The sequence below is a fragment of the Balaenoptera musculus genome, chromosome 11, assembly GCF_009873245.2.
Source record: "Balaenoptera musculus isolate JJ_BM4_2016_0621 chromosome 11, mBalMus1.pri.v3, whole genome shotgun sequence".
Classification (NCBI taxonomy): Eukaryota; Metazoa; Chordata; class Mammalia; order Artiodactyla; family Balaenopteridae; genus Balaenoptera; species Balaenoptera musculus.
In genome coordinates this window covers 22,038,441-22,063,931 of record NC_045795.1, presented here as the reverse complement: position 1 = coordinate 22,063,931, position 25,491 = coordinate 22,038,441, and the positions used below count along the sequence as shown (strand labels likewise).

At 37.3% G+C, this 25,491-nt stretch overlaps 1 protein-coding gene and 1 non-coding gene across 2 annotated transcripts; one reads left to right on the top strand and one right to left on the bottom strand.

The window, feature by feature from the left end:
* Positions 1 to 574: 574 nt before the first annotated feature.
* TRNAQ-UUG lies at positions 575 to 646 on the bottom strand. Its single transcript has one exon. It is a non-coding gene; the product is annotated as a tRNA-Gln (tRNA).
* A 2,381-nt stretch (positions 647 to 3,027) lies between these two features.
* Positions 3,028 to 24,975, top strand: ZBED9 (zinc finger BED-type containing 9). Its single transcript, XM_036869502.1, has 4 exons — positions 3,028 to 3,997; positions 17,251 to 17,398; positions 19,513 to 21,008; positions 22,913 to 24,975. The coding sequence occupies exons 1-4, from the start codon at positions 3,578 to 3,580 to the stop codon at positions 24,827 to 24,829; spliced, it is 3,981 nt and encodes a 1,326-aa protein (XP_036725397.1). The 5' UTR covers positions 3,028 to 3,577; the 3' UTR covers positions 24,830 to 24,975.
* The last annotated feature ends 516 nt before the right edge of the window (positions 24,976 to 25,491 follow it).

Here is a 25,491-nt window from a genome sequence, read left to right as displayed (position 1 = left end):
GACGGCAGGAACTGCGCGCTCCGCGGCTGCAGGCTTTCGAGGAGTTTTCAAGCCGGCTTCGCATTTGGGGTGGGTGATGAGAATGAGAAGAAGGAATGAGAGAAGGCAGAGGAGAGTGAACTGTCTCGGTGAAATGGGAATGGGAAGAGGAGGTGAGAAGTGACCCCGGACGGAGAAAGCGCGCTCCCGGCCGAGGCTCGGCGACTCGGCACGTGGGGTTTTAGGCTTAGGAGCGGGCGCGGCGAGGAGGCCTTGGTACCTTGGAGGTTTTGAGATGCGGTCTCCATCAAGCAATTGCGCTGCTGGAGCGGTTCCGCCCGAGCCCTGAGAAGTTCATGACGTTGCTGGGAGGCTGACCATTTCTAATCAGCCTCCTTGCTATTGAACTTTGTGCGATTGGAAAGCTTAATTTTAAAGAATCAGTTACTTCCCAGGAGAAGTACTCTGTCCTTTTGTTTAAACAGAGTCGTAGAATCCAATACTACTGCACACGACCACAAATGTGTAAAGCAGAGGAACGCTTTCTTTCCGGTTCAGATGTGATCCCAAGAACTATAAAATGTCCCTCTGAGAGAGGTCCCACCGAGATTCGAACTCGGATTGCTGGATTCAAAGTCCAGAGTGCTGACCATTACACCATGGGACCAACCGAGAAGATAAATCTCTATCTGTAATCATAGTTAAATATTTTCTTCATAAGTTTTCAATAGCTCTAACCCAGAAGAGTTAGGTCAAGCTTCAGTGAGACCACGCTGATAATGAAATCGGACGCTTTATTGTCGCTGGGGAAGAGGCATTGGGCAAAATATAATTCAGGGCAATCCGAGCACTCTCTCTTCTGCTTCTGTTGGGAGCATAAATTAATTTTCGGAAGACCAGCAGAGGCGGATCCAGATTTTGTGAAGTCTGAAACTTACACAAGTTTCTTAAAAAGGACACAAGGGGGTCCTTTTCAAGAAAAAGAATAGACATTCTCAACAGATACAGCTACTCTAAAGCATATATAACGTATCTGAGGAAAAATTGGAATAAAAAGAGGCCGCAGTCTTAACTAATTTCCATTATAATATACTTTTGCAAGTTTTACAAAAACATATGTTCATACAGGGCGACCCCTTCCAGGGCCTTGGAGAGCAGTCTTGACACACTTAGTGAAACTCATGATAAATACTCCTCCGAAGAGCAGTTTGGCAATATCTATCAAAATAATCTCTACACAGCAATTTTTCTTTAAAAAAGCCATCCTACAGAAATACAAAAAATTTAAAAATTAAAATATATGTCTAAGGATGTTCACTGTAATATTTTGCAATATCAGAAACTTGAAAATATGCCCATCCATTCAACGGAAATAATATACTAAAAAGAATGGGATAGATGTAGGTACCCACATGTTGGTTTGGCAGTTTCTGGAGAGGATTTAATCTAAGGTTAAAACAAATAAACAAAACCCAGAAAATTTGCTGAATTGTAATATATAGCATGAACTAATTCTTGTAAGTCATAGTTTGTGAGTTTATATATACATTTTAAAATAGGTTAAGAAGCGGAATTGGGAATCAAGGAGTTTCTCATTTTTTGTCGTGTTCACTTTTGTGAGATATAGTCACTTTAGAAATTAAAAGTGAAAAATCTACAAAAAAAAAAAAAATTAACGCCCTTCAGTAGAGGACTTAGAAGTCATGTTTACTCCATGCTGACTGCCTACTGTGCTCAGTATGGCGGTGATCACAGCATGCAGAAAATGAAAGATGTAGAAGATAGAATCCCTGACTGCAAAGGATTAACAGTTGGTTAGGGGGAAACCACAAAAGATAAGTGCAACACATTAATAGTGGCTAGGAAAATGAATGGGGAGCTCCATCTCAGTCCCTTTGATGATCTGATGACTCGGGCACATAGACAAAAATTTTATATACAGTTTCATTGGGTTTAGCGACTCACTCAAGACCATTTACAGACCTCAAGGGTAAGAATTTTTGATTTAGAGATCTCTAAAAGAGACCTTCTGATCCTTCAAAGTCTCTTGAATCAGAAATGCCAAAATGTGAGTAATTAACGGGGACCAAAGTAGAAGCAGAGAGAGAATGGGGAAAGGGAGCCATTCAGCAATTCAACAATATTCCTCAGACATCTATTATTTATTGAGCACTCTTAACAAGGCCGTGGGGGCAGGCTGGGTGGGGAGGAGGAAGAGGAATTAAGGCTGGCACTTGCAATGATTCCTGGGCTTCTAGACCTCCAGCAGAATCCACCGGTGCCACAGCCTTTTCCTCTTGAAACAGCGTTTTCTCTTGGCTTACCTGCATCCACTCTAGCACTGCCTGCTCCGTGCATCTTCGAATACCTTGCCTGGCAGAGCACACTGCCTTGAAGGAGCATAAGCCAGGTGGGAATTTCCTGGTTGTCCAACTGTAATGACTTGTTAGACTCTGAAAATACGTTCAGATTTTCCTTGTTAGGTTTCTGGGGCCAGTTTCACAGGATTGTTTACAGCATGGCTCACAGGAATAGCTACTCCTGTCGTTAGGGGGGGAAGCTCTATATATGGATCTTGATTTTTCCCATCTATAAAATGGAAAGAAGGAACTAGATCTTACATTTCTTTTTTCGAGTCTGATTTACGGTGACTGGGAAAGGAGACAGTGGCCCAGATCTAACGAGAAAAGGCCGGGTGGAGCCTACAAATTCGCTGACTTGGCATTCGCTCAGGGATGCTCTTCTATGTCTGTTTTAGGACGCGGCGGTGAGTACTGCGGGTCTGAGTTCAGCGACGGCTTATCACCGTGACAAAAAACAAACAAACCCAGAGTAGCCTCTACACTAGCGCTACTCACACCGTGAAACTCTTTTCACCCGGGAACTGGGTAACTCGGGAGTTAAGTTTCTGTACAGTTTACAGAGTTCACCAACGTTACCACGACCACCGAGATGACTGCACCACCTGGAATCCTAGAGCGGACCGGAAGTGAGCGCAGCTCTCCCGGCGTGGCGGGAACGCGGGAGTAGCTGCGTCGGCCGGGAGTGTCGCCCGCGACCCATTTCTCTGGCGTGGCGCGAGAGAGTCCGAGCTTCTCAGAGGGGAAGCGCGGGCGGAGGGAAGGTTGTGTCTGCGCGGCGACAATCGGGTCTCCTCCGCAGACGGCTAGCCGTGTGGCAGGAGGCCTTCGCCCTCTCCACCCGGGCCTGAGCCACAGGGAGCGCCGGTTTCGGAGAGACCTGTCTGGTTTCCTTGGTGGAGCTCGTATATCTAGGCTTTATTTAGGGCCAAAGTCTACTCAGTTCTCTGTCTCGCAAGTAACCTGCCGCTCAGTCTGTGGTCCTGGAGCTTTAGTGAGTAGTTCAGTGCTCACAATTTCCCGTCTTGTCAGAGAATGGCTTCACTTTCAATGGAATTGCTCGAGTAACTGCCCTGTTGTCACCTAAACAAAATTTTTTTAGCTGCTTCTGTAATTTTTCTGTGTCAACAGGGTTTTCTTATATTGAAAACTTTCCTGACCAAGAATTGAGTGGGGCCTTCAAGGAAAATCTGCCTAGACCCTTGTTGGAGCGAGCCTTTCTCCAAGCTAAGCTAAGGATGGCGGCAGCCCCGGGGGCCCTCCCAGCCTTGGTTGGCCAGGCTTCAGAGGAACAAGGGGAGATTATCAAAGTAAAGGTTAAAGAAGAAGACCCTATTTGGGATCAGGAATCTTGTCTACAGAAGGATTTGTCTCATACCAGGGAACTCTCTCGTCAACGCTTCCGGCAGTTCTGCTATCAGGAGACTCCCGGACCCAGGGAAGCTCTGAGCCAACTCAGGGAACTTTGCCGTCAGTGGTTGAGCCCAGAGATACACACTAAGGAGCAGATCCTGGAATTGTTGGTGCTGGAGCAGCTCCTGACCATCCTGCCTGAGGAGCTGCAGGCTTGGGTGCGGGAGCATCATCCTGAGAGTGGAGAGGAGGTGGTGACTGTGCTGGAAGATTTGGAGAGGGAGCTTGATGAACCTAGACAGCAGGTGAGAAATTGGAGGGGCCATCTTCTGTGAAGAGTTTGAGTGCGTGGGTCCAAGGTGGAGTAAGTGAGGTTAACTTCACACTGACGGCTGCAGATTCTGGTTCTGGGCATTATTATTTGATCACTGGTGTAGACGAATAGATTCATGCTTCTGGGATAACAATTTTCATGTCAGTGATAGCTGATCCTAATAAGGAGATGGTTTAACCAAATGGGAAACCTTGGTCTATTGCTTGCAAATGAAGAATATCTCTTATTTAGTGACTGAGATTAAAGTAGCTATCTCTTCTTACGATCCGCGCTACTTTTACCATATATGAAAGCAAATCAGTGCAGGAATATAAGGAATACCTTCTAGGAGAGACAAATAGAAAAGTAGTCTAATTTAATGGAAATATCAGGAAATGGTGAATCATAAGATCTGGGTCCTATGATAGGCTCTGTCACTAATTAGCTGTATAATCTTGGGCACACACCGTCTCTGGACTTTGATGACTTCATCTGTACAGTGAAGAGATTAATTGCATCATTTTCTAGATACTTTTCAGTACTTGCAGTTGTTGGTATGTGAGCCAGTATTCTGTCTTTTCCCATTACACTAGAGGTTATTTTTAAGAGAATATACTTGCTTTCTATGACTGTAATTTTAGAACATTATGGATATTGCCAAACACTGTTACATTTCTATAATGTTACTATCTATACATTTATCTGAACTCTTTTTGAATATGAACGTTGTATGTATACAGTCTGATCTGTTAAAATATGTTTCTCTGGAATGCAAAATCTTTCATATGAGATTGGTAAATAGGGAAATAAGTCAATATAATGCTGAAATTGTGCCGGCTCATATATGAGTTTTCCCAGAAAGTTGATGTTTTGGGCCACCAAGTAAGAGCAGCTGAATGCAAAGTATATGACTATAGCTGAGTGCAGCAAGTTGGGAAGACATACAGTGCATAATGTCCATTCACCTCCACATCCTTCCTCTTGGCTCTCTTGGCCCCAGTCTCTGTTTTGGAAGCCCTTATGTGCATAGTTCCCTCCCATTTTGGTGCATTTTTTGCTAAACTTTTTTGTATTCCAGAAAATGAGCAAGGAAGGGGGTTTGCAAGTGCCATAGAAGCATGCTGGTGATAAAATTTCTGCTAGTGAGCACAAAAGAAGAAAGGATTTAACAATTGAAGAAAAGCTGGAAATTATAAAATGTTTTGAAATAAATGAAAGAACATGTGACACTGGGTGTGCAACTGAAATAAAAGAGTCAATTTTACGAACAATTAGAGAAAATGCTGGGAAAATAAAGTTATCTAGCTGGAACAACTTCCATTGCTACAAAATTTATTGGAACAAGGCATAAGGAAATGGTAGAAATGGAACATTTGTTTGGATTTTATACCAAAGAAAGAAGCAATCAGAGGTAACCTTTCTCAAAATTAAAGAGAGGACGTTAGCAATACATGAAGACCTTAAGAAGGAAGTGGAAGATCCTGCAGAAGTGCCTTCATTTAGTGCAAATAGTGGCTGGTTTAGTGGCTTCAAGAACTCCTATGATTTCCACAATATTAGGATCTCTGGTGAAGCTGTGAGTGCAGAGAAGCTGCAAAGACATTTCCCCGAGTGTTAAGAAATTTGATAAAGAAGGCTATAACCTGGAGCAGATTTTTAATTTTGATGAAACTAATCTTTATTGGAATGGCCTCAAGGGCCTGTATCTTGAAGGAGGAATCATAAGATTCGGTGTTTAAGGCTACAGAAGGCCAACTGACTGTGATGCTGGGTGGGAATGCCAGTGGGAATTTAAAGCTAAAGCTTGTGTGATTTATCACTCTGCCAACCCACAAGCTTTAAAAGGAATTGTAAAGACTAGCCTGGGTGACTACTATAAGTCTAGCAAGAGAGGCTGGATGACAGGGCAGGTATTTACTTATCGTCTAGGTGATGTTTTGTAGGTGATTTTTTAAAATATTGCAAGAAGAACAATTTGTCTTTCAAAATTCTTATAATTCTCAGTAATACACAAAGCCATCCTCCAACAGTTGCTGAACTTTCTTCAAATATTAAAGTTCTCTATTTACCTCCTCATACAACTACTTTACTCCCTGATCAGTGTGTGATCACAGTCTTTAAAGCTTATTATTTAAGGATAACATTCAAGGTGTTTATTGGATCAACAGGGGGTGACAATGCACACACAGTTTTTGAATTCTGGAATTGATAGAGCATTAAACCTGCAATTGATATTCTTGTAGAGGCCTGGAATGATGTCACAAAAGCCTGTTTGCATGGGGTGTGGTGTAAGATTCTCCCTGATTTAATTTATGATTCTAAAGGCTTTGAACCTTCAGAAGAGCTCCCTCAAATCAAAGCAAGCTGTATTGCTCTTGCAAAGGAGGTTGGATTTGAAGAAGTTGAGAGTGAAAATATTGAGGAACTGCTGCAACCTCATGCAGAGGCTCTCTCTACACAAGAGCTACAACAGTTAGATGCTGAGGCTCAAATGGAAGCGTATAAGAGGATGATGCAGTTCAACAAGCTACCCCACAAGAGCATTTCACTTCTCAGTTATCTTCTGCTCTAAGTATGATAGAGAAGCAGTTGCAGTGGTTAGAAGATAATGATGCAGAACACAGCAGGATTTTACTTCGTGGCATGAGGTCCTATTTGGAGCCATGTAAGCAGCTTCTTTATGAAAGAAAGAAAATATTTAAGCAGCAAAAACTACATATCTTTTTATAAGCCAATATCAAAGAAATAAAAACAAGATGATGAGCCAGAACCATCATTATATTTTTTGTAATATCACTACATTTCTTTGAAAGTGTGCAAATGCTTGTCCATCTGAACTTCTGATGATGATATCCTCTACCCTTGCCTCACCCTTTCCTTACACCTCTTTCTAACAAGATACCATCACCTTTCAAAGTAAAATCCTATACTTAATGTAACATTTCTTTATTTAATGTCTTTTTGACTATACTTGTATTTTTACTGGAATTTCTGTAGTTTTATTAATGCTCTCCTGACAAAGTTGTGTAGAATTTAAATAGTCTACCCTACAACTTTATTTTCTCCATAAATCCTGTTATTTTTTGTGCAATTTTGCAGAAAGCATGTTTTTTCATAAGTTCATATGTTACTGCATAGATGCCTGTACAGGCAGTCTCTTATCTCTAGCCAGCACACCTTTTCTCTTTGTTTCAAATAAACAATATTAGTTTTTTCCCTTAGGATGTACCTGTTACTTTAAAATTTTCCTCTTCTAGCTTTGTTGAAAAATGCAACCATTGGTAGGACTTGGTGTTTTGTCAATCCATGGGTAATGGGTATGCTCTGCTCATACCTGATAGTTTTTCATGTGACTCAGGGTTATAGAAATCTCCTAGTCTTACTGAATGTCAAGTTTGCATAAATGTTTCTTATTTCTCTTGTTTCTGTGTGATTTCTGAAGGGAGGGGGAAATGCCATTGTTGCAGACACTTTTAGCTGCCAACCCAGTATCTATTGTACACCCCTCTTTCTTCCTTAAAAAATGTTGATTTTGTTCGTGTTGACTATGTACCTAACTAAATACTTTTCAGCTTTCCTTGTGCTAGAGTTAGCCATGCATCATAGTCTGGCCAGAGAGAAATAAGCATATTTTCTGGGAATTTCTGGAGAAGCTTTAATTTTCCTTATAAAATGGCACAGATGTGTTTAGTTCTGCCTTTTCCCACTTCCTGTCTTGAACGTGGATGTGATATCTGGAGCTGTGGTAGCCATCTTGTGACCATGACATGATGATAAGCATGGGGATGAATACCAATATGTTATGAATGGCAGAGCAGAAATATAAAGACAACTCGGGTCCCTTACAGAACTGTTAGGTATGTGAATCAATGCCAGCAACTGCCCTCCTCTGGATTTCTTAGCATATGACAAAAATAAACCCCTATTTGTTTAAGCCACTATAAGTTAGGTGTTATAATTAATTGGGAAATACATGCATTTCTAATGAATACAGTCATATTTACTCCACTATTTTATGACCAAAATTTCTTATTAGAAATCTTAAAAAATCAAATCTGGGAATCATATAGTGAAAGACAAATGACTTTCATAACCAGTTTGAAGTAATTTCAGCTTTGTAATTTGTTTTTGCCATCCAGAGGCACCCTTTACACTTTTGTGGTAAAGGCAGAGTGGAATTCCTCCTATTCCTTCCAAGACCAGGCCCACCTACCTTGGACTAGTCCCTCTAATGGAAATGTAGAGGAATCAAGAGGCTAGACTGTGTGTGTGTGTGTGTGTGTGTGTGTGTGCGTGCATGCTTGTGGGGGAGGAGGAGTCAGTGGCAAATGCATCACAATGAGCCATATCTATATTTTGTTTCATATCTTAGTTGCTCTGGTTGTGCTTATACCAACTTTACAGAATTGATATGATTGTTTAATTATAAACAGGTTACCCTGTCTCCCAGATGACTTATATCTTTCACTCCAGGACCTTCTTTCCCCCAGTTATGGAAAGATTTGGGCAACCTGAAACGCATGCTATTATATCATACAAAGCATTCTACATAAGATATCTTACTCTTAAGATCAGAGAAGGGAAAAACTTACCAAAGGGAAATGACTCAACCATTTTATGAATTTTGTTTTAAAAGAAAATTGGTTTCTTATATACTTTGAGCAGTCTAAGAAGAGGGAGTAAATTTATAACATGGTGTCCAGCCTGGGCGAAAGAGCATAACACATAAATTCCTTAAATCCCACAATGACGTTATAATACCTCTTGGCTTTCATTCATATATCATTGACTATTTCCTTTTGGAATATTCTGGTTTATGTACACTTTGGGTTCAATATCCATGGACATTTTCAAGCCATCCAGCAGAATACTGACATCCACTGACACCTTTTACTTCACTTTATTTGAGTATCTTGTTCTGCTTGGTGAATATGAATTATTAGAGTTCATAGTTCTGACAGTATTTGTTCTCTATTACTGTAGAATTGATCTGTAGAATTGGGGGTAAGAAAAAGATCAACATTGTTGTCATTAAATCTAAACTAGTCATGGCTTAATGTTAAATGGATTAGGAAAGTTTTCTCCACATGTTTTTTATGTTCTTAATCCTAATCACTGTGCACACCAAAATCATTTCAGAAACTTCATTATTCAGCTGAGGATAATTTTGAGAGACTGGGATGACAATTCTAGAAACAAAATAATTTCCATGGATATTGCTGGTGAATATAAAATTATCTGTAATCTACTGTACATTTTAAAGCATAACATTTTCACTAGCAGACACCTGAATACTGGCATGGCCTCTGTTTTTCTTTTCTTTTTAATTTTTGAAGAGAAAAAAATCATAACAGCATTTAGCATAGGAAATGATGGGATGTCACTAATACACAAGTTAATACCTATATTAACTTTCCTAATCCAGCAAAAATTAGTTAATTCTATGTGTTATTGTCAATTATAGGTTAACCCTTGATTATTTAACCTAGTATTTCTTTTCAGTGTATGCAAATGGCGAATTAGCCAATCAGCTTAAATAAATCAGGACATGGAGATGAACAGTATATTATGGCAATTTGGGTTGTGTCACAACTTCATTCAGGACTTTTGTGATTTAGATTGATCAATGAATAACATTTCTAAGGCAGTATTTAGAATTTATATGTGCATTATAATTGACTTTTGTACTCATTTCATGGCAGTGTCCTTTTTTATAGTATCATTATGGATAAAAAGCTTTAAAAAAAATGCTTGGTTTGGTTCAATTTGTCATAATAATTGTTTTCCATTGCTTAATTTATCACTGCTTGGCATTGAAAATAACACTAGCTCAGACATAAGTGAAAGCATCACTTTCCTAAAATCTTCCAGACTTATTTATTTTCCCCATGCTAGATCCAGACAAACTACATACAAAAAACTCATATCCGAATGTATAAAGTACTACAAATCAATAAGAAAAAAACGAGATACCCCAACAGAAAAATTAAGAAAAGACATGAACATGCACTTTGCAAAAAAAGGATAATCAATTAGCCAATAAAAATCAAAACAATTACTCAATCTTAGTGATCAGAAAAATGCAAATTAAAACAACACGTGGTAACTGCTTTATTAAATTAAAAGTGCTGACATGACCAAATTTGGGTAAGGATGTTGAGCTACTAGAATGCCTATGTACTACTGATAGGAGTAAATTGTTATGACCACTTGGGAAATATCTACCATGTATAACCATGCTCCATGATCCAGCAAACCTACTACAAGGTATATATCTAACAGAAACACATTCAAAGACATGTAAAATAATATTTATAGCAGCATTATTATAATTGCCAAGAACTCTAAACAAAAATGCCCATTACAAGTGTAATGGATGAATATATATGGTATATTTGTACAATTGAATACTATACAACAATGAAAATGAATGAACAAGTACTACATTCGACAGTGTGAATGAATTTCACAAACTTAATGTTGAACAAAATAAACCAGACACAAATAAATACATATTATATGATTCTGTTTATATAAAGTTCAAAACGCAAAATGAATCTGTGGTAATAGATGTCAGAGTAGTAGTTTGGGAGAAGAGGGTGGGGCAAAAGTAGCTTTCTGAGATGCTGTTAATGTTCTGTTTTTTGACATGAGTAGTTCACTTTGGGATGTCATCGAGCTCTACACTTATCAGTTATGCACTTTTTTCTAAGTTTATAATACTTCAATAAAAATTGTATTAAGAAAAAAATTTCTAATTTGATGTCTCTTGAATGATAGGCTAGGGTGCTTGATTACATGCACATCTTTAGATTCATATGTCATGTGAGTGAGAAATTATTTTTGTAAAGCCAAGGCCCAATGAGAGAAATTTTTCGAATTAACCAAGTTCATAAATGCCCACCAGAGGATAAGCTAAGTTTTTACTTGGATTTTGCAAGTTAGTTGAAGAGATGGGCAATTAATGCTAGGTGTATTGCCAAGCATGGGTTGATTAGGTTTCCATGCTAGGGTCTTATATATTGATCGACCAAATTGTTTTCTTTGAAACAAGAAAACAAGAATATCAGGCAAGGCAAACTACTGAAATGTTCTGTTTGAGTGCAGTATGACTTCTACCAGTCTATTTGCAGAGAGCAGTCTTGGCAGGGATGTGAAGTGGCCAGGCCACTTCCACTGTAAGTGGCACACTTAAACAATTGGAATCAGGTGCCATACTCAAAGCCTCCAATTGAAGAGTTATTTGTGTTCTGTTCACTTTAAGGTATGCTACTGATAAATAAGTATAAATCAGAATTCTGGTTCTCAGGAGGTAACAGCCTTTTTTTTTTTTTTTTTTTGTAACTTTCGTTCTTGCTCAGTTTTAGAATTAACCATGGAGATGTGATTAATCCCAGAGGCTGTTGTTCTCTTAAAACAGCTTTGGGAGGTTATTGGCTGTTGAATACTTATTTTCATTAATGAATCTATTTTCATTAGATTTCACAATGGTGGAGATGTGGAATAGAATCTACCTAACGTGTCTTATTCCCAGTTTACCTGTTGCTTAAATGACTAACAAAGATCCATGTGTAGAAGTGAGTAGAGGGTCTACAAGTCAATGAAAGCTCTCCTAAACTAGAATAGTATAACACACTATAACACAACTTTTATTACTTTCTTTTTTTCTTTTGGTGAATGGCACTGATGCTTTAGACTTAATCTGGAAAGTTACAGGCAGAGACACTGTTTCAGTGTAAAGGCTATAGTAAGTTGATAACACAAATACAGTGTTACAATGATTGAAATGCCAGACAGGAGCAATCTAGATTACTGCTAAGAAACTGTGCCAAACAGTTAGCCATTAGCCACCTTCCTGGATTATTACAAGATTCCCCTATTGTTCACTGACTATCATTTATAGCCTTAGCACCATCAGATATTAGACTGTAACACAGTCCAGGAAAACATACCTATTGAATGGTGTGACAACTGAATTTACAGATTCATATTTTACAAAGATTTAGTAAATTAACTTACACAAAGACTGAAGGAAGGATAACTTTAGAGCTTTAAATAGGTCCTTACTTCTGGTTTCCCAAGAAAATGAAACCTACTCAAATACCAGCATAATAAACAGTGTCACATGGATAACTTGGAGGTAAACATGCTTTTTTCTTTTTTTTTTTTGCTGTGCCATGTGTCTTGCGGGATCTTAGTTCCCTGGCCAGGGATTGAACCCAGGCCACCGCAGTGAAAGCGCCAAGTTCTAACCACTGGACCACCAGGGATCTCCCAAATATGCTTTTATATTAAAGACAGTGTTTATTCAAAGTCAGTGGCAAAAACTTCTGAATATTCCTGCCAGATAACCTATTTGTGGTCATTGATGTCCTCTTCTGTTCAGCATTTTCCTTATTTAACCATACTATTAGTAAAATATGATTCTGTCTTAGTTTGTTCAGGCTGCTATAACAAAATACCACAGACTGGATGGCTTATAAACAAGTAAAAGCAATGGTTCTGGAGGCTGGAAGTCCGAGATCAGGGAGCCAGTATGGTTGGATGAGGGCCCTCTTCTGGGTTGCACATTGGCAACCTCACATGGCAGAAGGTGGTTAAGGAGCTCTGTGCTATCTTTTTTTTTTTCTCAAATATTACATTTATTTATTTGTTTATTTATGGCTGTGTTGGGTCTTCGTTTCTGTGCGAGGGCTTTCTCTAGTTGTGGCAAGCGGGGGCCACTCTTCATCGCGGTGCGCGGGCCTCTCACTATCGCGGCCTCTCTTGCTGCGGAGCACAAGCTACAGACGCGCAGGCTCAGTAATTGTGGCTCACGGGCCCAGTTGCTCCGCGGCATGTGGGATCTTCCCAGACCAGGGCTACGAACCCGTGTCCCCTGCACTGGCAGGCAGACTCTCAACCACTGCGCCACCAGGGAAGCCCCTGTGCTATCTTTTTGATAAAGGACTAATCCCATTCATGGGGGCTCTACCTTCATGCTCTAATCACATCCCAAAGGCCTTACCTCTTAAAACCATTACATTGGGTATTAGGGTGCCAACGTGTGAATTTGCGGGGGGCGGGGCACAAACTTTCAGACCATAGCAGAGTCCAAGAGCCCTCACCCGCTAATGATAAGTAACATAAAGAAGTAAGCAAGCAGAACCCAGGGAAGCTGAGGAACACAGCCAACCAGCCAATGTCCATAGAAGTGAATTCTAAGGGGATTACCTGAATAGGTAATAACAATGAGATATTACTATATTACAGGTTCATCTATAGCCAGGGAAGATATCTGTGTTGCTTAGAACCCAAAACTTGAAAACAATAGAAAATGAATTTCTATCTACTGTGTTAGGAGAAAACAAAACTAATTGCTTACTTTTGAAAAGGATTACAACACTGAACTGTATTCATATGTGTAAATAAGCGTGAAAGAATCGGTAAGAAAAACTTGAAGAGTAAGGAAGAGAGGAATAGTCTCATTAGATACTAACATACCATAAAGCCTCTTTAGGTAAAATTGTGGTACTGACACATGAATAGCTGGATCAATGAAACAATAGAAAGTATGAAAGTGGACTGGAGCACATATGAAAACTGAGTACACAATATATGTGCCATCTCAAATCACAGTGGGGAAAATGGTGTTTTAAGTAAATGGTGTTGGGACAAAAAGATAGCCATTTCAAAAAGAAACACATGAAACCCATACCTCATACCATATTCCAAACCAGAATAAACTTTAAATGTTTCAGAGATCAATATATAAAATTTTAAACATCCAGGAACTAGGAGCAAACAAGAATGACTTCTTAAAATAATCTGAATGTATAGAATTACTCAAAATCTAGAAGTAATATCAAAAACCTTTTTTTCTACATGAAACATTTTTTAAAATGCAGGACAAAAAAACCCCACAAGCAAATCAATATAATAAATTAGTGAAAATATTTGCAAAATATGTCATAGGTATAAGTGAATCTCAACAGAAATGCAATAAAAATGATCACGAGACATGAGCAGTTTTTTTTTTACAAACAAACAAATGGCTATGAGAAGATGCTTGACTTCAATCATAAAAAGAGCAAATCAAAACTATACTGAGGTGCCATTTGTCACCTATCAGACTGGCAAAAATTCAAAAGCTTGGCAACACAATCTGTTGGCCTGACTGGGGAAACAGTTCCTCTCAAATGTTGCTGGTAGAAGTGCAAAATGGTACCATCCTTATGGAGGGGATTTTGGCACCATCTAACACATATTTACGCATTTACCATTTGACCCAGCAATACTGCTTCTGGGAATTTACTTGGAAAATACAAGTAAGAAACAACATAGACACAGTTTTTCATTGCAGCATTATTTGTAAAAGCAAAATATTGTAAACAACCTAAATGCCCATCCATATAAGGGTGATTGAATAAACTATGGTGCATCAATATAATGGTACTATGTACACAAAAAAAGCATAAGCAAGATATCTATGAACTGGTATGAAATGATTTCCAGATAATATTTTTATATTAAGTGAAAAAAAGGAGGTGTAAACTACTATACAGTATGAAAAAATAAGTATACACACGTTTGCATTTAATTTGTATATATATTATATATACACAAATATATACATGCAGACGTGTGTGTATATACGTATGTATAATGTTTTTACTTATTTTTGCAAAAAAAAAAAAAAAAACAGGGTAAAGCATCAACAACAAAAAATGGTTTCTTATGGGAGTGGGGGAGAGTAGAATGCAGGCTATGTGAATATGAGCAAGACTTCTCTGAATACATATTTCGTTTTTTTTATATCACGTAAGTGTTTTCAGTATTTAAAAAACAATACTAAATTCAAAATGATAAAAACAGAAACAAATGAACTCAACAATATATCAAATTAACATAGTAATACAGAGGAAAATAATAATTCAGGTGGCTTGACCACAGTACTCTGACCATATACTTTTAGCGGGATACTGTCTATGGGCCTGTAAAGCTGCAAAGATATATTGAACTTTACTTAGTAGGTATGTTGTTGGAAGTGTTCTACAACACTAAGCATGGTGATTCTGAAACTCTTTTGTATTATTGTAGTTTAGAGCCAATGAGTAAATATATATACATTGTTATGAACTGCTTTTTTTTAAACTGTGGGAGAAGGAAGATATTAATATGGAAGATGGAAAGGTGAGGAAAATTCTATAGGTATTGAAGTTGAGTTGAATTCATGTTATTTTATGAAATATATTTACCAGCTTTATCCTTGAAAGGGCTTAGAGGAGATGACACCTATTAAAAATGAGCCTACTACTACTCAATCTTTGCTACTAAACATTGTTGTCCTCTAAAATGAATCAAAATTTCTTGGGAAAAAAAACAGTTGAACTAGATCTGGGACAGAGAGAATACAATGTGGTCCTTGTATTGTTTATTCTAGAAAGCTTGGATGTGCCAAAACCCAACCCAAAACAAAACAAAAACTAGTGGGGTCATGTCAAAAGGTTGCAGGAGGCAGATCAAGGGGGCTCCCACTGGCCAAATTTGAGACAGTTGGAGCATCAGAGTGAGTGAGGATGGAATGGATTATAAAATAAGTCTATAGTGATACTCAGAAAAGAGAGACAGACCCCAAAGTAGGATGGGCAGAAAGCTCTTTACAGAAAATTGCTAGCTATTAAATGTAGAAGGAATTATAAAAGTAGGAAGTCACCATTTTACAATCCCCAGTATAAAAACTGATTCAAGCAGAAATCAATGAATGTTAAAACCATTGGGGAATAAGATATTTGCATAGTTCCAAATTATTACCAATTATTATTTATTACAGTTGGAAAAAGTGTATTTTTGAATGGATAGATCTGGTGGTTACCACCTTAACTAAGTAATCAAATTTAGCATTATCTACAATAAAATAACTTGACAACTTAATGTAACCTGTGATGTGACACAGTAAGTACACATTACTTACGTAGTATTCTTCCAAAAATGTTCTTTCCCTGCTGCCGCGCAGTCGCGCGGAGGCTGAGGCTCGGATGCTTTCAAGGTTCGGCTGCATCCGTAACTCACCTCCTTGGCCGAGGAAGGCATTGCTGCTGGAGGTGTAATGGACATTAATACTGCTCTGCAAGAAAAAATGATCAAATTAAAAATACTGGGTTCTTGTTCCTCAAAAAACAAAGAAAGGAGAAAAAAAAAGTTCAACTAGAATCTACTTGTGAAGAAACAATCAGGCAAGTCCCTAAGTGCGATAAGTCCCGAAGTCCCCAGTGCGATATTCTATAAGACAAGTAGCCCTGACTTTTCAAAATTTAATGTCATAAAAAAGTCAGGAAATGATTTTAGATTAAAAGAAGCAAAATAGATATAATAACCAAAAACAATGTATAAATATTGAATGGCTCATGGACTTAAAAAAAGCAAACATAAAATGCAGGTGACCCTTGAACGCCTATGGGGGTGAGGGGTTAGGGGCATCGACTTTCTGCACAGTTGAAAATAGTCCTCCCTATACATGGTTCTTCCATATCCGTTTCTGCATATGCGGATTCAACCAACCAGGGATCGTGTAGTATTTACTGTAATAGTTACTATTTAAAAAAATCCGCCTATAGATAGTCACCCAAGGGTCAAACCAATGTTGTTCAAAGGTTAACTGTATGTATGGAGACAACTGGGTAAATTTAATTATAAACAGAGTACTAGATCATTGGTGTAAGGAAAAGATAAATGTTTTCTTTTCACCCAACAGTTATCCACTTTGATTGGCTTTTTTTTTTTTCTCCCATCCATAACACACTGGGCTAATGTTTTCCACATTTGGTCTACAACTGTCAGATTTCTTCCTGGGTTTAACAGTTCAGTTAGTTCCTATTAGATAATTTGCATACCCCCCAAATATTTACTTTTAATTGCTCACACTGAAACTCATTTACAATTTTCTTCTGGTTAGGAGGAAAATTAGGAAAGATTCCTTTAATGTGCTTCCATTGTTATTCCCCAAAACAGGAACCACAAGGATGCATATCAACTCCTGTTCAATGCAGACAGTTTCTGTTGTATGGCTCTGGCTTTATTCGTCCCAGCATTTTTTATTTCTCTCCTTATTCTATCTTGCACTCCTCTTAAGAATTCAATGAAGACTTTTTTTCCTTCTTATATCCATTCTATTTCAATAGAAGAATGTTTTGAGGTTTAGCTATGGTTTGTGCAGTGATGTGATTAATATTATATTAGTTTCCAAATGTACCTGTTTATCCCCAGGTCCCACAGGGCACATATGGGCAGGAAGTTCCTATGGAAGAAATGACTCTTCTAGATACTGCAAAGGCGTCCTTAGGTACCCATCTCCAGACTATAGAGGACGGAATGGAATGTGAATCTCCAGAGCCACATGCACTTCAAGATAATGGTGAGGATAATTTAGCCTTTGGAAAGAGAATGAGATTTGGGAGGAGGGAAGGGTCCATTCATGGAAAGCTTATCAAATTTTATTCCATTGCAGCTTCTACTGAATATGGCTGAAGGAAAGGTCAACGAGTGTAGTGGAATGCTATTAAAGAAGTTGAATTAAGCAGTCATGTAATAATGTAAAAAATAGTTGAACACAAGATTTTTCATTGATATTTTGCAATGGAATTAAGTACCTGTGGATAGATAAATCAGAGATGCCTCTGTATATAAATGCTGATCACTTGTCAATGTAGCCATGGGTCCCATTTCTATAGCCTCTGCCCCCAATTCTTGTTACATATGACTGTTTAAGACTTGGAAATACTACTTCGAAATTCTACTGAAGAAAATGGAATTTCTGAAGTCTATGTCCACTAGAGATCTAAGGACTATTAACAGTGTGGTGGAGGCAGCAGCACAGGCTGGCCTAGTTGTGGAGCAGCTGTCTTTTCCCAAAGGCTTAAGTATAATTGATATAATTTTCTTCTTTTCTTATAACCCTAGCAACTCCTTATTCTCTGCTTATCCTAGACCTACTAACATTGATTGTACTAATTTCTGAAGCTCATATTCTCAGATTGTACATATTCTGAAGCTCTGGTTCTCATTTACATTGCCCTGTATTTCTTTCCTCCCCCCAGTTTATCCTTGTTTACCTTCCATTATGTTCATGGCTCCAGAGCATGATGCAAAATTTATCAGTGTGGAAAGAAATACTATCTATATAATGGTCTTTTCAGTCACATTTTGAAATACCACTTACCATGAGTGTTGTCATCCTCATTATAAAGTTAACAAATTTTTATCCAACACTTTTTTTTTGTGGCCACACCCGAGGCTTGGCTTTGCAGTTCCCCGACCAGGGGTTGAACCTGGACCACACAGCAATGAAACCACCTGAGTTCTAATCACTGGACCACCAGGGAATTCCCTATCTGACACTTTTCTATGTAGTAATGTGTTAGATAATGGAAAAGATACTGGAGGAAAAAGTGATCCCTGCTTCTTTAGAAACTTACAATCTTGTTCTACATATGAAACAGTTAAAGAAGAAAGTGCTACAGTGCTAGTTTGTGTTATGAATAAATTATGTCCTCAAGAAAGGAGAATTCACTGTAAGCTTAAGTTAAATGATCAAGGAAGTCTTGTTGGAACCATTGAGACTTAAGTGAGGCCAAAACACACAGTAACATATTAATTTGAAGTTTTGGAAGTTATGAACATTTGAGAATGATTTAAATTTACCAATTCAATATTTGTTATGCAAATTGGTAGTATAAACAATGTTGACTTGAGAAAAAGTATTTTTTCCAAGCAGCTGTAAGACTTTAGAGGTGATATGCTAATTCCAAATTATTTTTTTTGATTTTTTCAAAATAGTTTCCTTAAGACTAGCCAAATTTGATTTATTCTAAGTGTTTCTGTTATTATGAATATTCTAAACATTTATTTTAATATGCTATATTAAGTCAGAGCTTTTTCACTACTTCAGGTTCATCTGCTACTCTTTCTTTATTAAAATCAGTAATAAGATTATTGGTATTGGGTTTATAGTTTCACAAGCACCGAAAGGAAGCTCATGCAAATATATGATGTTGAAACTTCAGCACCAAATGTTGCTATAACAGCTAACCTGACTGAATAAAACAAAGTGTGGTATAGTCTGGGGCTTTAAAAATATCTATGACTGTATTTCTGAGACTTCTCTAGCCAAAAAAAAAAATGTTCTTGTGTAATTAATAAATAAATGAAAAAATAATAACATCAATTTGCTCCCTGTTTTACATAAAACAGTGCTTTACTTTAAGGCTAACCCTGGATACTGCTCTGGAAAGTCACATCCTGGCTTACTACTCTTTACTATATCAGAACTCTTTGTTCCTGGGTAGAGTTCTTCATTTACCCTCTCTATTCCTCCAAAGGGAGACTCACTAACCAAAATTGTATTCCCCCTCTTGTGTGTCCATAGCATCTACTTGTACTCCCAGCTCTCTCTAGTGGCTACTTGAGCAATATACATATTTTAAATTATATTCCCAAATCGTCTAACTGATTTTTTTCTTTATATTTTAGGGTCATTTTTGTGGCTTTCCATGATGTCTCAAACCATGGGTGATGATAACTTTAGTAGCTTAGATACTAATGAAGCAGAAATCGAACCAGAAAACATGAGAGAAAAGTTCTTCAGAAGCTTAGCAGTGTTACTGGAAAACAAGAGTAATAATACCAAGATATTTTCTAAAGCAAAGTACTGTCAATTAATAAGGGAAGTGAAAGAGGCTAAGGCCAAGGCAAAAAAAGAATCAGTTGACTACCGTCGCTTGGCTAGATTTGATGTGATCCTGGTACAAGGACATGAGAAGCTGATTGAGGCTGTAAATGGGGAAACAGATAAAGTACGGTATTATTTACACAGTGAGGATTTATTTGACATACTGCATGACACACATCTCAGCATTGGACATGGTGGACGTACCCGCATGGAAAAAGAGTTACAAGCAAAATACAAGAACATCACAAAAGAAGTTATAATGCTATACTTGACACTCTGCAAACCATGCCAACAGAAAAATTCAAAACTCAAGAAAGTTCTAACATCGAAGCCAATTAAGGAAGTTAACTCAAGATGCCAAGTAGATCTTATAGACATGCAGTTGAATCCTGATGGGGAGTATAAATTTATTATGCATTATCAAGACCTTCGTACAAAGTTGAGTTTTTTGCGGTCATTAAAATCTAAAAAGCCTAAAGAGGTTGCACATGCTCTTTTAGATATTTTTACAATTATTGGAGCACCCAGTGTTCTACAGTCTGACAATGGGAGGGAATTTTCAAGCCAGATTGTCAGTGAACTTAGTTATATTTGGCCAGAACTGAAAATTGTCCATGGGAAACCTCAGCCCTGCCAAAGTCTAAATTCTATAAATCAAACTAATGAGGATATCCAAAATCGGATTATCTCCTGGATGCAAACTAACAATTCATCACACTGGGCTGAATTTTTGTGGTTTATTCAGATGACCCAAAATCAACCCTATCACAGAGGCATGCGACAGACTCCATGTGAGGGTACATTTAGCTCTGCAGCTAAGCTGGGCTTGTCTCATTCTCAGCTAACTGAAGAACTTGTTGCCAGCCTGAACACAGAAAATGAATTGCAACAGGCCGACAAGGAATTAGAAAATACTCTAGGAGCCCAGTATGAAGACAATATTGAGACTGGAACAGATAGTAGTGATATTGAAGAAAATCTTTCTGTTACTCCTAAGATAGCCCAAAAAACTCCTCCCGAAAGCGGACTGAATTTTTTATCTTGTGTAGTTTGTGAAAAAGAATGCACAGGTGTTAGTAGTTGTGTATCATGTGATAGAAACGTCCATGCAATCTGTGGAGTGCCCTCTCAACATGAGACTGATGGTTATCACCATAGAATAACTTGTAGTCTTTGCTATGAGACCGCTACAATGAAAAGGAAACATGATGAGATTCCAAGAAGTTTGACTGTTCAACCCTCCAAAATGTTAAAGCCATCAGAGACACCATTTTCATCAGACAAAGTAGGAGACTGGGTAAGAGTTTGAGTGTCTGCTGTAGATCAAAGCAGGGGAGAGCCTCATACTTTACTGTGACCATGATGAGTGAGAAATTTTTGACATGGCATACTAAAGCACAATTATGGCCATCTTGGATATATTTTCTCCAAAGAAAGGCCAATTACATTTAATGTCCTCCCTCTACTCCTTTTTTCAAGTTGGAAGTTATAACCTTGGATGCTGCTTTGTTTATTGTTCTGGGGTGAAGAACAGTAGTATCTCTTACTTATTTCTGATGTCAGGCATTTCTTAGCGGAATGAGAAAGCTAGGATCCAGGGGATAAATGGTATGCATGATGGTATGTTTCTATAGAAGGATAAATTTGGGGACAGATGAATTTAATGTTACTTTGTTTTAATTATATGTGAGTTTGGGTTGAGAGGTAAGCTAAGAAAGGGCATCTCAGGTCAAGTGAAGAAATATTTAGGAAGGGCAGGGGATGATAAATTTGGTTGGGAGATATGGATTTGTGTTGGGAAAGAGTTTGGTTTTCTGATTTAAATGCAGAGTGTGAAATAAGACCAATGAGATTTTCAATCAGTAGGTCTTATAAAGTAGAGCTAATATGTGTTCAGGTAAGTGTTTTGAAATGTGAAGGTTACACATGATTTGGGCCAGTGGTACTCAGAGTTTGTTCTTCAGACCAGTGCTGGTCTGCAAACTGTTTATACTAGTCCATAATTAGGTAAGTACACAAATTGAGAGTATTTGGAAAGTTACAACAATTTGACATTGCTGCAATACCCAAGCACGTGATTGATGAACTCATCTTTTCAAATAGAATATTCAATTTGGGTGTTAAACTCTCAAGGTGAGTCACATGTGGTAGCAGCTGTACATTAGTCAAGCACAATAGGTTCACATTAAAATGTGTGATATGCTGTGATTAGCTTGTCAGCTGTAACCCAAAAGTGTATAAAACTCTGAGAAAATGTAAGCATTTATTTATCTTTATAACTTAATTTAAAAATCATTTTATATTTTTAATCAAGCCTAGTTTTGGGGTTATTAAAATTTTTTTAAAGTATAGTTGATTTACAATATCGTTAGTTTCAGGTATACAGAACAGTGATTCAGTTTTATATATATATTCTTTTTTCAGATTCTTTTCCCTTATAGGTTATTACAAAATATTGAGTATAGTTCCCTGTGCTATACAGTAGGACCTTGTTGGTTATCTGTTTTATATATAGTAGTGTATATATATTAATCCCAACCTCCTAATTTATCCCTCCCCTCCTCTTTCCCCTTTGATAACCATAAGTTTGTTTTCTATGTCTGTGAGTCTTTCTGTTTTGGATATAAGTTCATTTGTGTCTTTTTTTTTTTTTTTCAGATTCCACATATAAACGATATCATGTATTTGTCTTTCTCTGGCTTACTTCACTTAGTATGATAATCTCTAGGTCCATCCATGTTGCTGCAAATGGCATTATTTCATTATTTTTTATGGCTGAGTGATATTCCATTGTATGTATGTATATATATATATATACCACATCTTCTTTATCCATTCATCTTTTGATGGACGTTTAGGTTGCTTCCATATCTTGGCTATTGTAAATAGTGCTGCAATGAACAGTGGAGTGCATATATCTTTCTGAATTAGAGTTTTCTCTGGATATATGCCCAGAAGTGGGATTGCAGGATCGTATGTTATTTTTAGTTTTTTGAGGAACCTCTATACTGCTCTCCATAGTGGCTGTACCAATTTACATTCCTACCAACAGTGTAGGAGAATTCCTTTTTCTCCACACCTCTCCAGCATTTATTATTTGTAGGCTTTTTGATGATGCGAGCCTAGTTTTTGATTTCTAGTTTAACATTATTAAAGACAAAAGTAAAATTTGTATTACTTATTTTTAATTCTAATTTGCAGATGGAAAAACAAGCTTCACTGGACTTTTTTGTGAAGAAAAGACATACCTTTTCTGAATATGGCAGTAGTAGTAAAAGAATTGGTAACAATGGAAGTCATCCTGAGGAAGTGAAAACCAGAAGAGTTCATACTAGCTTTACTCGGAAGTATGATCCCTCATATATTGAATTTGGTTTTGTCGCTGTAATTGATGGTGAAGTGCTGAAACCCCAGTGTATTATTTGTGGAGATGTACTGGCTAATGAAGCAATGAAACCATCAAAACTTAAGCGGCATCTATATTCAAAACATAAAGAAATAAGTTCACAGCCAAAAGAATTCTTTGAAAGAAAGAGTAATGAATTGAAAAGCCAACCAAAGCAGGTGTTCAGTGTTTCTCACATAAACATTAGTGCTTTGCGGGCTTCTTATAAAGTAGCACTTCCAGTTGCTAAGTCTAAAACACCATACACAATTGCCGAGACACTAGTGAAGGACTGCATCAAAGAAGTTTGCTTAGAAATGTTGGGTGAATCTGCAGCAAAGAAGGTAGCTCAAGTACCACTTTCCAATGACACCATAGCGCGACGTATTCAGGAACTGGCGAATGATATGGAAGACCAACTCATAGAACAAATAAAACTAGCCAAGTATTTTTCACTGCAACTTGATGAATGCAGAGATATTGCTAACATGATAATTCTTTTAGTATATGTGAGGTTTGAACATGATGATGATATAAAGGAAGAATTCTTTTTTTCAGCCTCTTTACCAACAAACACAACTAGCTCAGAACTGTATGAAGCTGTGAAGAATTATGTTGTCAACAAATGTGGTTTAGAATTTAAGTTTTGTGTAGGAGTGTGTTCTGATGGTGCAGCTTCAATGACAGGAAAACATTCTGAAGTGGTTACCCAGATTAAAGAACTTGCACCAGAATGTAAAATAACACATTGCATCATTCATCGAGAAAGTCTTGCTATGAAAAAAATATCACCTGAACTAAATAGTGTGCTTACTGACATAGTAAAAATTGTGAATTATGTAAAATCTAATGCATTAAATTCAAGATTATTCTCTTTATTATGTGATAATATGGAAGCTGATCATAAGCAACTGTTATTGCATGCTGAGATACGGTGGTTATCACGGGGAAAAGTTCTATCAAGAATGTTTGAAATACGAAATGAACTCTTAGTATTTCTGCAAAGCAAGAAACCAGTTTGGTCCCAACTTTTCAAAGATGTGAATTGGACAGCCAAACTTGCTTATTTATCTGATATCTTCAGTATTTTTAATGATCTTAATGTTTGCATGCAAGGAAAGAATGCAACATGTTTTTCAATGGCAGATAAGATTGAAGGACAAAAACAAAAGTTAGAAGCTTGGAAAAAAAGAGTTTCTACAGATTGTTATGACATGTTCCATAACTTAACAACAGTTATCAGTGAAGCAAGTAATGATCTTGATATTGCATATCTGCGAAAAGTTGTCAATGAACATCTTACAAATTTGTTAGATTGTTTTGAATTGTATTTTCCATCAAAAGAAGATCCACGCATAGGAAATTCATGGATACAAAATCCATTTCTTACATCAAAAGATAATTTAAATTTAACTATAACCCTACAGGATAAGTTGTTGAAGCTGGCTACTGATGAAGGATTGAAAATGAATTTTGAAAATACAGCATCACTTGCTTCATTTTGGATAAAAGTTAAAAATGAATATCCTGAGCTTGCTGAGATTGCTTTAAAATCTCTTCTTCTGTTCCCCTCAACATACCTCTGTGAGACTGGGTTCTCTACATTAAGTGTTATTAAAACAAAACATAGAAACAGTTTAAATATACATTATCCCCTGAGAGTAGCATTGTCATCAATCCAACCTAGATTAGACAAATTAACAAGCAAGAAGCAAGCTCACTTATCACATTAAATTTTTTAAACACTGATTTATAAGGTTTTAATTCAAAGTATACATATAGGCATTATGGAAGTGTGAAAAGTTATGATTAAATTGGCAATTCTCTATATAAATTGCCTATATGTAAACAAAAGTGTACAGTTTTTATAATTCTCTTATTTTTCCCCATTATATTTGTTATATTTATTAAGATGTAATTTTAAATCTGTTCATTCTAATATTAAAAAATTTTGTCTTGTATGTCTTTTCATTATTGCATTTTATTAGGATATTAAGATGGTAGGATGACTTCAGGAGGGGAATAATTTCTTTGAAATGACAAACTTGATCAGTGAAGGGAAGTGAATTCAAGGGGTGGAATTAGAATTTGAATGCAAGGGAAGGGGTCAGTAAGATGTTAAGTTTGTTAAACTGATCCTGGGTGGTTTGGTTGGAAGTTGATAATAAGTTTGTTTTGTTGGTGCATGTTCAGATGCAGTGTTTAAGTGGGTAAGGTGGGGGAAAACCATCAATGCTTATAAAAGCTCAAATGGGAAACAACCCAAATGTCCGTTCACAGAATAAAATGTACTGTGTTTATTCAACAACTAGAATACAGTAGTAAAAATGAGTTATTGTGGGGGGAATTCTGGGGTGTGATGAAATGTTCCATCTTGATTGTGGTGGTGTTTACT

Coding starts and splice junctions, on each gene's coding strand:
- ZBED9 (XM_036869502.1), top strand. CDS start 3,578: ATGGCGGCAGCCCCGGGGGCCCTCCCAGCCTTGGTTGGCCAGGCTTCA. Junction 17,399..19,512: donor ACATGCACTTCAAGATAATG/GTGAGGATAATT, acceptor TTTATATTTTAG/GGTCATTTTTGTGGCTTTCC. Junction 21,009..22,912: donor CAGACAAAGTAGGAGACTGG/GTAAGAGTTTGA, acceptor TCTAATTTGCAG/ATGGAAAAACAAGCTTCACT.